Source organism: Strix aluco, chromosome 8 (genome assembly GCF_031877795.1).
Source record: "Strix aluco isolate bStrAlu1 chromosome 8, bStrAlu1.hap1, whole genome shotgun sequence".
NCBI classification, from domain to species: domain Eukaryota; kingdom Metazoa; phylum Chordata; class Aves; order Strigiformes; family Strigidae; genus Strix; species Strix aluco.
This window is the reverse complement of record NC_133938.1, coordinates 28,975,059-28,987,414: the sequence shown is the minus strand read 5'-3', so window position 1 is coordinate 28,987,414 and position 12,356 is coordinate 28,975,059. Positions and strand designations below refer to the sequence as shown.

General features: G+C 48.2%; 1 protein-coding gene across 2 annotated transcripts in view; it reads left to right on the top strand.

Annotated features, from left to right (window-relative positions):
- The window catches only part of PRRX1 (paired related homeobox 1), a 40,451-nt gene extending 29,014 nt beyond the window's left edge, over nt 1-11,437 (top strand). The window contains exons 2-5 of one of the 2 annotated variants that reach the window (XM_074831676.1): nt 4,508-4,683; nt 5,307-5,488; nt 6,922-6,990; nt 10,163-10,296. In XM_074831676.1, the coding sequence (XP_074687777.1) occupies nt 4,508-4,683; nt 5,307-5,488; nt 6,922-6,973 (410 nt within the window). In that variant the 3' untranslated portion in view covers nt 6,974-6,990; nt 10,163-10,296. Of the gene's footprint in view, nt 1-4,507; nt 4,684-5,306; nt 5,489-6,921; nt 6,991-10,162 lie in introns of both variants that reach the window. The other variant, XM_074831675.1, reaches the window with a different exon arrangement.
- Nucleotides 11,438-12,356: the final 919 nt, after the last annotated feature.

Sequence of the window (12,356 nt, the reverse complement as noted above, 5' to 3'; positions counted from 1 at the left end):
TCATATTGTGGCTAAATGACTCTGTCCCTCACTTAATTAAATCCAATTGTTTACTTTTAATTCGGATCCAATTAATGTGCTATAATAGCTGGTTCTGGACTTAATAGAACTGGTCAAAACTTTTCAAAACTGCCCACACAATGTAAATCCCATCTGCAAATCAGTTTTTGTTCTGACCTGGAATGAAAGCAAGTATGTACAAGCATTCCTGCAAACTGGAAATCCAAAATATGTTGTGGTTGCAAGTATTGCTGGAAAAAATACTGATCTTGTAACTTATGTGTAGGCATTTAGTTCTCAACTCTGTTTTGCTTTATAATGTGTTGTATTTTCAATGTGGCATCCCCACATGATGCCCCAGTGATAGTCACAGACACTAGGACAGCCGCTGTGCGATACAGAGCATAGATCAGTGTCTTCAAGTGTGGATCTGCCTCACTGCAAGAGGACATGTGATGAGCAAGAGAAAAAAGAATAGGACGTCTCATACTGTATCATTTAGGAGCAATTAAAAATACTTTGGTGCATCCTAGAAGTGCGTTTGTGTATGACACCAGGATTTGCGTGTCATGGGTGAATGTAGAAATAACATAGGAAAACACAAACGTGGAAACAGGAAACAAAATCCCCCAGCCCAACGTGAAGGGTTGGGATTTGGAAATTGAATTCCCAGGTTTTCCAGCATTGGGTTCCTGAGAGTAGAACGTGCTTTTCGATCTCTCTGGGGGATGCATTTGCAAGCAGATCAGCTTTTGAGAACGCTGCTTGTAATAAAATATTTCTGATTAAAAGAATGTTGATGACAGACTTCTGACCCATCTAAAAAGCTTTAGCGCTGTTTTCCTCTTCTCTCCGTTTCTGCTGACTCCAGTCACTAGTGCTGTCAACACTGTTTAGGAATACCATTTTTCAGTGTTCAGTGTTGTTTCCTGATAAAGAAATAATGGCAGGAAAAAGAAAGAAAATACCCGGCTGACATGTTGAAGGCGGCCAGTGACTGCTGTGAGCAAGGTGACATTTGCAGACACCTGGGGTTTAGGTGTCTGCAATCCCTCATTAGCAGTTTGTAATCAACATATGGCATGTCTGCATGGCAAAACGCAAGGCATGATCAACCCAGCGGCACTCTGGGCTAATATGGCTATTACTATTTTTTTTTCCTGCTGCCTAAGTAACTCCTGTAGACATTTGGATCTAGCTGTGTTGTGCTGTTTCAGAGGTGCAGTGAAAGGAGATCTCAAAACCCTGACTGCCCTGTCACAGGTTGTGCTTCACTGTTGAGCCACCCCCGTCCAGCTACGTCCTGGAAAAAGGGGGTGACTCATGTCCCTGCTTCGTGCCAGCCGATGCTGGAGGTGCGTTAGCCAACGGTGACCTGACCGTGAGTCACTGCAGTACGGCCAGTGCCTGCAACTTTCCGTTTCTTGGCCCTGCTATTTTTGGGTCCAGTAATTACGAGGTGAGCTGTGAATCACCGGTGTCTCACTTTATGCCGGGAGGAAACCAGGCAAATTGTGTTAACGTGCTTGGCAGGAGGGATTCTTGTTCTCCAGCGTTTTACAGGCTTTGGCCCTTCTTCTCGCTCCCCAGAGCAATGTGCTCACCCTTCCTCATGTGTAACTGTCACGCAGGATCTGAGCAATGGCCAGACAGCCTGGGGCTTGTGCTCCCTTGAGACGGGTGTCATCTTCTGGGCAGCAACTGACACTTCAAAGGCCTGGAGGGGATTCCCAAGGGGTCCCAAAGGCTTTTATTGATTTGTTTATCCAGTCCACGTAGGCAGGGTTTAGTTTAGAAAATGGCATCAAATGGATAACTCAGAAGGAGGCCAGATACCCATGTTGACATTGGCTTCTACAGCAGCTGGTCTTGCAGTGTTTTCTGCCATTCAGAGGGACGGTTGTGCCCTGAGGGTTGTTCTCTGCTGTTTGCTGTGTTGTGTGGTGCACAGCAGCACAACTACATTGAAGCTTGCCAGTAGAGCCAGGGGGAAATCGCTGACCTTTTTTGTAAAGGCTTTGATGATCAGTCAGGAGAGAGGCATGCAGGAGTTTTCTGCTTCTTTGTAAGGGACAGACTCTGTGACACTGCTAACCCCCCCAGCAAGTGGAAATGTGTGCATGGTGTTCTGCACAAGCAGCGGTTAAATCCCATCCCTCTGCTTCACCGCTTCGCTTCCCACCACCTGAGCAAGGTAGATTCACCTGTAGTCTTGTTTTAATGCCCCGGGATTCCTACATACATTTGTTTTTCTTGCACGTTCCTGCCTCTGCCAGTCCCTTCCCAGCTTAGCTTTATGATTCAACATGCCTGTTAAAAACCAGTCTCCAAACATTTCCTCTTGGATACAAGAAAACCAAGGGCGTGTTTTTGTGCCCAGGAATCCCCAGGCTGGAAAGGGGTCTGCTGGGGATTCTCAGGCTGTTGGAGAAGGATTGGGGACAGAGGAGCTGTAAACCTGCAGGAATTTGAAAAACCTGGTTTAATTTAAGAGGAATGTCCTTTTGTTCCCAAATGGATGGGCCTTGCTCCAAAGGCGTTCAGGTGCAGTAACTGTTACCAGATGGGCTGTGAAAAGCAACACAAACAGGTGGTGAGGACAACAACCGTAGACTTTGATTTCTTTGTCAGCTTCTCCCTGTGCCTTACATACCCCCTTGAGAACAGGAGGATGAGGGGAGCTGTCATATTTGTATATGGCAAGAGGAATGACTGTCGAGGGGATATTCTGCAACTGTATATAGCAGGTCAAGCCCTTGGACTCTCAGTAGTGAGACTGTCATCTGGGCCAAGGTGCGCAGTGATTAACTGAAAGTGAAATATAATTCACTAGCACATGCATTTTTATACATACAATGATCAATATATTTTAATGCACGCTGACATGTATATTGGCTCAGATCCTCCCAGGTGTAACTGCTGTTCTTCCACTTAAGACAGTGGGACCATGCTGACATTGCCCACCTGGGGCTCTGCCCAGCATGCTTGGGAGCCTTGAAGAATGGAGCTGCAGGAGCGTGAGAAGCCTTGATGGTTTTGGTGAGACCCCCCCACGTACTGGAGCACTTGAAGAGGGACGAGTGCAAGGCGATGGCAAACCAGTCCTGCAGCCTGCACGGGGCTGTTTTACAGCAGCAGTAGGCTCCCGCTCCTGCCGGCTGGTGCCTTGCTCTCCACTTCCTTCGGTGTGGCTTCCCACTGTTAACTGATGTGTTTGCTGTGCTGTGACTGGTGTGATGAGTGAACATGCTTCGGTACAGGTAGGGTAGAAGCAAAAGCAGTGTCATAGCCTCCAACTTGTCCTAATGAAGAACATTCAAACCCCTGGAGCTGTCGCTCACCACTTGCCAGTACTTGCGAGGACCCGTGCGCTGATAGCTCCATCCTGCTGCTACACTGGCGTGTGCAACAGCGCTGGAAAAAGGAGAGATGGTGCAGAGCAGATATTCACAGTTATCTCAGCACTGATGTTGCTCCAGTGACCGTAGGCACAGGCAATAGTGATAAGTGTGACTCCAGATGTATGGATGTACTGATTTATTGCTGGGGTAAATACAAACCAGGCACAAAACAATATGTGCTCTTATGGGACGCACAGTTTGTTGCTTCCTGCCTTACTGGCCTGGGCAAGGCAATGAGGGGTGCTGGAGAGTGTACAACTGTTCTTCAGTCAGCGGTATCCGATGTGCTTATGATCAGTCTCTCTCTTACTGGGTTTTTGCTTCCCAATTGCAATGCTATCCATGTCTGTCTGACTGTTTCCATGTCCTTGGCTTGCAAGTGTACAAGTGAAACTGGTTTTTGTGCTTGTTTCTTGTTCAGGCCAGTATCAGTCATGCTTCATTTCCACTGTCTGACACCTCTTTGTTTGCAGCTCCCCATTTCTGCCCAAATTGACACCTCTCGGTCTGGATGTGGGGAGGATAAGAAAGTGCAGTCCTCATTTAAGCCAAATGGAGCTACATACAGAGAACGGCATTACCTTGGCTGTAGCCAAGCTCGGAGTAATAGCCGTTTCCTTGCGCTTTCCTTACTCAGAGGAGTGGGCACACCTTCTCACAGTCAGTAAAAGCTGGTGCAGGATTTGTGCTCACCCCAGAGGGCTCTGTTATGTCCCAGTAAGGGCAGTCCTTGGAAATCTGAAGCCAAGATAACAGGGGTTCATGATTCTTTATGGTCTGAAAAGGTTTCTAGGATTGTCAGGAATGGGGAGATGCGTTTTGGACTTTTTTGCTTCTTTTTAGAGATAAGGAAGCTGAATCATGGGGTAGCTCGAGAGAGCTGGTACAAGCCTTACGCAGTTGAGCTGGGAAATAAATGCTTGGGGTCAATGCGCTTTCCACCTTCTTTTTACATGGGAACTAACACGGTGTGGTTAAGGTGTGGTGTTGAAATTGTGCAAGCCCCTTCCTAAATCCTTTCCACCTTGAAACTGTTGAGGTTATTCACCCCACTGCTGTGGGCTCTTAGCTTTCTAGCCTTTCACGTCTCCGTTTGTCTCTCCTAGATGATCAGCTGAACTCAGAAGAGAAGAAGAAAAGAAAGCAGAGAAGGAACAGGACTACCTTCAACAGCAGCCAGCTCCAGGCATTAGAGAGGGTCTTTGAGAGGACACACTACCCTGATGCCTTTGTACGGGAAGACCTTGCACGCAGAGTCAACCTCACTGAAGCCAGAGTTCAGGTAATCACTGCAGCTTGTATCCAGACACACCTCACCTGGTGGGGGTCATCAGGCCATTCCAGTACAGCAGCAGAAATCCTCAAGGTCTTCGTGGCACACTGGAGTCACCAAGCTCCTGGGTCATGCTGTATTGCAGTCCCAAGCATGCCGTGCCTTGAGGAGGACTGCCAGGCCTGATCTGCCACCATACTTACCACCTGCTCAGTCAGATGTGTTGTGGTCAGATGGCTCATTCAAGGCCAAGATGTCAGATGTTGTGTGCTCAGGCTGCTCACATTATCTTGAGCTGCTCAGCTCTTAGCTTGCAAGCCTGCACCTTCTGAAGGTCAAAGCAGACCATGGAATATGATGTGTTGTACAGCATTCCCAGGCCTTGCTGCCTACAGCACAGGACAGACCTGGTCCCACCAGGACCTCACTGAGCCAGTTCCTCACACAGGGCCTTTATCAGGGCAGACATAAGGATTGTCTGGTCATTAGAGTTTCCAGTAACAGGCATGCTGAACCAGCCTGCTTTTAGAGTCCTGACTTGCCCAGCGGGGCAGAGGTGATGTGGTGAAAGGGTGAGAGTGGCAGCAGAGCTGGTTGTGATGGTTGGTGGGTCTGTGCACTTCCCATCCTAGGTGTGGTTCCAGAACCGGAGAGCCAAGTTTCGCCGGAACGAGAGGGCGATGCTGGCCAGCAAGAATGCCTCTCTGCTCAAATCCTACTCAGGGGACGTGACCGCAGTGGAGCAGCCCATAGTACCTCGCCCAGCTCCGAGACCCACCGACTATCTCTCCTGGGGTACCGCCTCGCCTTACAGGTGAGTGAATAACCCCTCTGGGGCTCACCAGTCTCTGGCATAGTATAGTGCAGCCTGAGAGTGGCCCTCAGACAGCTCTGATGGGCTGTTTATAGTTGAATGGGACAACTGGAAGATACAGCAGTTTGACCACCCAACTGGTTTTCCCTTACCTGTTCCCATCCCACGCCATCTCACTGCCAGACTTGCAAGGTGGGCTTGGTTCAGCATCATTGTGGCTTTCTGACAGCTGTCTGCAGAAACAGGTTGAGGTTGAGGCTTCTTTTTTTTTGGTGGTCTCTGCAATTCGGGAAGTTTCGAAAGAGGATCAGGTAGAAATACATGGGAACAAAAGGGATTGCACTTGTTTCCCTGGTGTATCCAGTTTAAAGCAAGGAAGAAACCTTTCCATGGGACACAGATCCAGGGGAGAGGTGATGGCAGAGCACTGGGGACGCTCAGCCACTACACAGTGGCCAGAAGAGGGAGTTCTGTGGCTGTCGCACGGCAGTCACTGGTTGGGATGCAAGGAAGGGCTGGGAACTCCCTCCATGCATGTTGCTCCCAATCCTCCCCTCAGTGGTCAGCACTGAACTGGTGAGCACTTTCTTTCTAGTTGCTAGAGTTGCTGTTGTTTTGCCCACAGTAAGGACCAGGTGTTTCTGGTGTTCAGTGTCCATCTCCTGTGGCCAGCACTGCTTAAGGGGTGGCAGGAAAGAAGTGCAGATGTGGCAACCCCAGTTTGCTCAAAGAATCTGGGATGTCCATGCATGTCACAGGCCTCCCTGTCCTCCTCCATGCCATCCACATCCCAGCAGGAACTGAGTGTGGATGCAAGATCCACAGGATATGTTGGTTTGTGGGGAGCCAGCTGGCTTGTAGGCAGTTAAAAATGAGGTTGGTGGGTATTTTTTAGTACAGTGGCTTCATTGTTGGTCAGGACCTTGGAGCCTTTGGCTGGATTTCCTCCTGTTCATCTGGCTTGGTCACAGCCAGCTTCCCACTGGCTTCCAGGAGCCACACCATGCCCAGGACCTGTCTTCCTCAGTCACTTTGACCCCCTTCTTGCACCTCAAACATTGCACAATTAGGTCTGCAACCACATGGCCTTCCTCATTGTTGCTTCAGTGCCATGGGGTCCTCCTCATCCACCCTGTAGCTCCAGAAGAACAAGTCTTAGGTTCACCCACTCCATGCTCTTGATGACCACCAGTTTGGTCTTAGAGATGGCCCTTATCCTTTGGATTTTATCTGAGGACTGCTGTCTGGCAAAATCCCTCTTCTGGGGTTGAGGCTTTCTCTCTGTGAAGTGCTCCTTGGTGTAGCATCCCAGGGAGAAGTCTGGGTGGTGAGTTCAGGTCCTTCCCCACCTCACTGAGACTGCTCTGGTCACAGTACCAGATCCCTACTGAACACTCGTGGCTTATTTCTACCTCTCACACTTTTAAAAATAGATCATCCCTCCCAAGATGTTGTTTACACGAGGGGCTTCATAACGGCTTCTAGGAGAAGACCCTGCAAAGGTAACTTCCAGGGGCGCACTGGGAAGGGCTGTCTGGGGCCACTGGGCAACAAGAAGCCCAAGGCATCTGGGATGTGTGAACGAGGAGACCAAAGGAGAAGGGAAAGCCTTAGGGATGTTTTTACTCCCCCTAAGGTCCAGACGTGGCTGTGCCTCTCCACAGTGCGAAGAGGTATCCTCACTGTCTTGATATCTTCCCCTTGTCTTAAGCCAAGATGTTTCAGCAAAGACATTTGCAGCTTACAGCCATCCCCACTGGCTGACATGCCAAACCAGGATGGACTGTCACCCTCACACTGCCCTGCAGAGGGGTAGGAGGCATTGGCAGAGGAGCAGAGCAGCTGGTTTCCACAATGTGGGGTGGTCAGGACCCTCAGACACTTTATGTTGCCCAGGCTTTCTAATCCTACTGGTCATCTCTTAGCAATTGCATTCATCTTAGTGGGCAGCTGGGCCAGGTTGTCACAGCCTCGTTAAAGCTTTGAACTGAGTACGGTTATTAAAGTATTGGACACTTGGTGAAAAACAGACATGCAGAGTGTTTGCATGGCCCTCTGCCCCCTCCCCATCTCCCGGCACTGCCGTACCAGCCCCTGATCAACAGCTAGTCCGGGAAAGGGCTGAGAGCAGGGCTGAGAGCTCTGTGGCCGGTGCTGTTTTTACTCTTAGATCTGGGGAAAGTTTTCAATCAGTGTGTTTATTCTCCAAATACATTCAGCCACAGGTCAACCAAAGCTATTTGCAGATCTCTGTCATGTAGATAGCCAAGTAGATACTATTATTTTTTTGAAGTTGAAATGTTTTTGTTAGACATTTTTTAGCATAGGTTCCTAAGAAAACAAGACTAGCAGTCGTGCCGTCAGCCTGCACTTCCCACTCCAACAACCTTTGACTCCACGGGCCATTGAAAACCATATCTGAAGGGAGGATTTTAGGTCTCAGAAGCATGATGTTCCTCTGTGTTTCATGAAAGCAGGCAGCTGAGTAGAGGAAGGAGACTTTCTGTGCCTGAATGGGGCGGAGGGTGTGGGCAGCAGGGTGACTTCAACCCTTAATTAGACCCTGGAGAGTCTCTGGAGCAACCCTCAAGCTATACCAGTGTTTGGAGATAGCCTTCTTGCACATTGCTCCTTGGGGAATAACTTGCTAAAAGAGAGCATTTCTGGAGAGTTTGGGTTCAGCAGAGATTTCACTGGGCAACAGTAATTTTCCCCACACCTCTGGGGAGCTGAGAGCAGGAGGCTCCCTGGAGTTTTAGATCAGACTTGGGCAGTAGTCTGGTTTTGAATGGGACAGTTTACACCCGAGACCGAAAATTCCTATTTTATCTAATCTAGAGTATCCTTGAGGCTCTTCTAGTTTCTTCCAGCACAAAAACATGGGGAAGATGCACCTTGTGGAAGTGGGTGGGAATGGGTGCTTAAGTAGCCACCAGCTATACAGCTTGTGAAGCTTTGCAGTGCCTCTGCAGGCAGCACTCGGGCTTCTCACATTGCTACTGACCTGGTAAAGTAACCAACCCAGCCATGGAGCGAGAACTGACGGGGTGCACAGCTGGCTGGGGAAGGCTCCAGGCGTGCTGATCCATCGTGTCCTGGACCCCAGCGAAGTGCAGACGATGCACCCCAAGTTGAGCAGAGTCAAGCCTGTATTTTGATGTGTGTATTTTAATGTCCATCCTCCATGTCCTTGCAGTAGCTGTTAGAGACTCTCAAAGTGTTCTGAATGTTTGCTCTCCTGGGGAGAGTTTTCCGTGCTTTTCCCTGGGTGGGTGTAAGCAGCTTTACATCCACAGTTCTTACCTGTCCTTTCAGTGTGTGTAAGCTGTTGTGTTTCCACTGGTCCTGATGCAAAAATGACAGTTCCTCCCCAAAGAAGGTCTTTTCCCTGATTTTAAAGGGAGAAATAGGAGTCATTTGACCTGGGATGGGACCTACTAGTATTACCTGATCTGAATCTCATGGAGACTGAGGATTGCATTTAAACTCCTGGCAGGTCAGCTCTGCCCTATGAAGTCAGAGATACCACCAGTGCTTAGGGGTGAGCACACATGCCCACGGTCTGATCTGTTGGCACAGCAAATGCCCACTTCCTTCAAGGGACATTTGCTGTTGCAAAGGCTCTTCCAGTCATGGAGGTCAGCACTGGAAGAAATTTTTTTTTAAAGAGAAAAGGAAAAAAGCAAGCTATCTTCTTTCCTGGGCTGTGGATGGAGGAGAGCATTTCCCAGACGTGAGCCACCCAGTCAGGCAGATGGGAAGGGTCAGCACCAAATCTGAGCTTGACTCCCGGAGAGCATTTGTGGTTTCCTCCTGAACATGCTGGCCGTGTTAAATGGGCATCTCTAGTTCACTTGGTGGTTTTCAACTGGTTTTGATCTGTGGACCCATGTATAGAAAATGCAACAGGTCAGACAGTTTGCTGTTTTTTGGGGCAGAGGGATTGCTTTTCACAGAAACAGGAACATGTGAGTTAAAGTTTTCTAGTGGTCTGGAAAGCAGATTTGCAAATTTTGGTAGGGTAAGAAAGGACTCAGAGATCTTTGCTCAGCCTCCGCTGTTAAAAGTAACATTTTTCATGAATAAAGTCATGATTTGAAGGGAGAAAGGATGTTTTGGGGTTTTTTTCCCCTTAGCCTTTAAGGCATGCTCTTTATGATCAGCTGAAGTTTTGAGGGAAAAAATGTGGAAATTTTCATTCCAAAAGGCTGAAACCAAAAAGCATCACAATTGTTGAAATGGGTTTTTCCCAGAGTGTTTCTTTAATGTAACATGTGTTTCAGAAGTGACGTGATTTCACAAGCAATAAAACCAGAAATTGCTCTCATCAAAAAGACATTGCTTCCAGTGGGAATACTTTTAAGGACAATAGTCTAACTGGCAGGCTGGGCACCCTGACCTCATTGTAAACCTTTTGGGTTAGAAAATAGGAAATGGAAATTTTCCTGTTGAATTCAACCAGCTTTGGTGTTGGCTATCCCTGGGTAAGTGAACTGCAGCAGAAAGATTTGCAGGGGTGTTGAATAAAAAGCAGTTATAATTCCCTGCTTACATAAGAAATACATCCCACAGGTATGAAAACCCCAGGGTTTAACCTCGCTGCGATGCAGATCTGCTCTCTGTATGGTGTGAAGACCGTGTCTGACGTGATGGTTCTCTCTTTCCATCCCACAGTGCCATGGCCACCTACTCCACCACATGTACCAACGCCAGCCCGGCGCAGGGCATGAATATGGCCAACAGTATTGCCAACCTGAGACTGAAGGCAAAGGAATATAGTTTACAGAGGAATCAAGTGCCCACAGTCAATTAACGACTGGAGGCAGCTGCCTTGCAGAAGGAAGAAATACAACAGCACCCGTCCTGCTTCGCAACTTGTTTGTGCTGAAAGAAAAAAACCAAAAAAACCAAAAAAAAACACAAACCAAAAAAAACACAAAAAAAAAATTAAAAAAGAAGAAAAAAAGCCAACCCTAACCCAGAATTGAACATGGGGACCAAACTGGGAGCAAACTGAACCGCTCATGAGTGACAAGGTTCCTCCTTCCTTTTGGGATAATGCCACCATTTTTTTTTCTTGTTATTGTCAGGTTTATTGCTTCTGCTCAATATACTACGAGCTTCTTCAGTAAAGGACAGTCTCACCCTTGTTGGTTTCCATTTTTGTATGGGACTGCAAAAAGAAACCTCTGCCGATCTCAGCCCGTGGACGCGTCCCACTCACCATCATGCTGAGATGCAAAGCTTGCTCCTCTTCCCCCTGCCCCAGCTCACCCTAGAAGTTGTTTGGTCACCGCTTTCTGTTGTATCCACCTGACCCTTCGTGCCTCCAGTCCCTTGTGCCACAGAGGCAGCGCCGTCACCATCAGTCTGCGAGAAGCCCCTTAGTGCAAGGAGATGGGATCGTCCTGCCCGGGTTGCCTGGACCAGTCTGAGATGTGAGGAGGACCTCCTTGGGCTTCGCAACGCTTCATTGCTTTCTTGAGTATTCCCGGCACTGCTGCCTTGAAAAGCCAAAGAAGAGAGGAAAGCTAACGTGGGTGTGTGAGCCCAGGGGGTCGTAGTGGGGGGATCGCTCTGTAGTGCCAGGAATAGGACCGTTAGGACACTCCTTTCTATGCCTTACAGTTTGCGCCACAGGGAAAGGCGTTGTCCAGATGCATTTGTTTTATATATACTGTATATATTTATATATATAAGATATACATGCAAGCTTGGTTGGTGTTTTTTTATTAAACAAAATAAAATTCATTGAAAATGTTTGGGATGTTTGTGCTGCATCCAGGTTCCTGGAGCCATGCATTGAAATTCCAGCCACAGCCTCTCTCACCCTTGTCAGGGCTCTTCCCCGTAGCCTCGGGAGCACTTGCAATGGCCAGCTCATGTCTTCCCATGAGAAACCCCAAAGAAGTGGAGCTGAAGGGAGCCACACTCCTTTGCAGATTTTCCCTGTGGGCATTTGCAACTTGATTGAATAAGACAAGGATCTCCTCTCCAGTCAGATATGTTCATGTGGCTCTTGGACATCAAGGGCATCCCCATGGAAAGTCTCTGCCAGCCCCTCTGAGAACGGGTAATGTCTCCGCAAGGAGCATCCCACATGAAGACCGTATCTCACTCCAGTTCCCATAACGCTGCCCAGTTTTGTCCCATAGCCTTAGCCACTCCTTTGCTCTCCCTGCCTGCTGTTCTCCCTTCTCTGGAGTCTGCAGAGCTAATTAGGACCTAATTTCCTTCTCTTCATGAAGAGTAGAGGAGATGCAACCCAAAAGGGGTTTCCTCCATGCAAGCATCCTAATTAGGATCTTTCATGTTGCTGATGATGCCTGCCTCGTTCAAATTTGGGACAAGGAGGGGGCTTATTTATGGCAAACAGTGCTCGTGCAGGAGACCTGCCCAAACTGAGTGGGACTTTGCCATGGAACAGTCCTGCTGAAGGTAGCAGAGCTACTCCATAGCCCAGGCTGGACCATAAGGGAAGGCGAAAGCAGCTCAGTCGTGAGGGATACTTCTGGTAGAGTGGCTTAGGTCTCCATCTTGGTCTTTGCTGCAGACACACTTGGGCGTATGTAGACAGTGGGCTTTGATAGTCTAAAACAACATGTTGCAGGAAATGAGAAATAAATCTCTTTAAAGTGAAGGTGGAAGTTAAACTGGCAGAGGATGAATGGAAATCCAGCCAAAGTATTTGATCTAACACCGGGGAAAAAGCCCCAATCAAAACTGGTGTGAGTTGTGCTTGTGACTGTGTGTGTTGCTGCTGGATTTTTTTTTTTTCTCCCTGTATGGATATTTTTGAGGAAAAAAAAAAGAAGGAATCTAATTGTGATCAGGACAAAAAGCTTAAAAGTCACAGATTATACTTGCA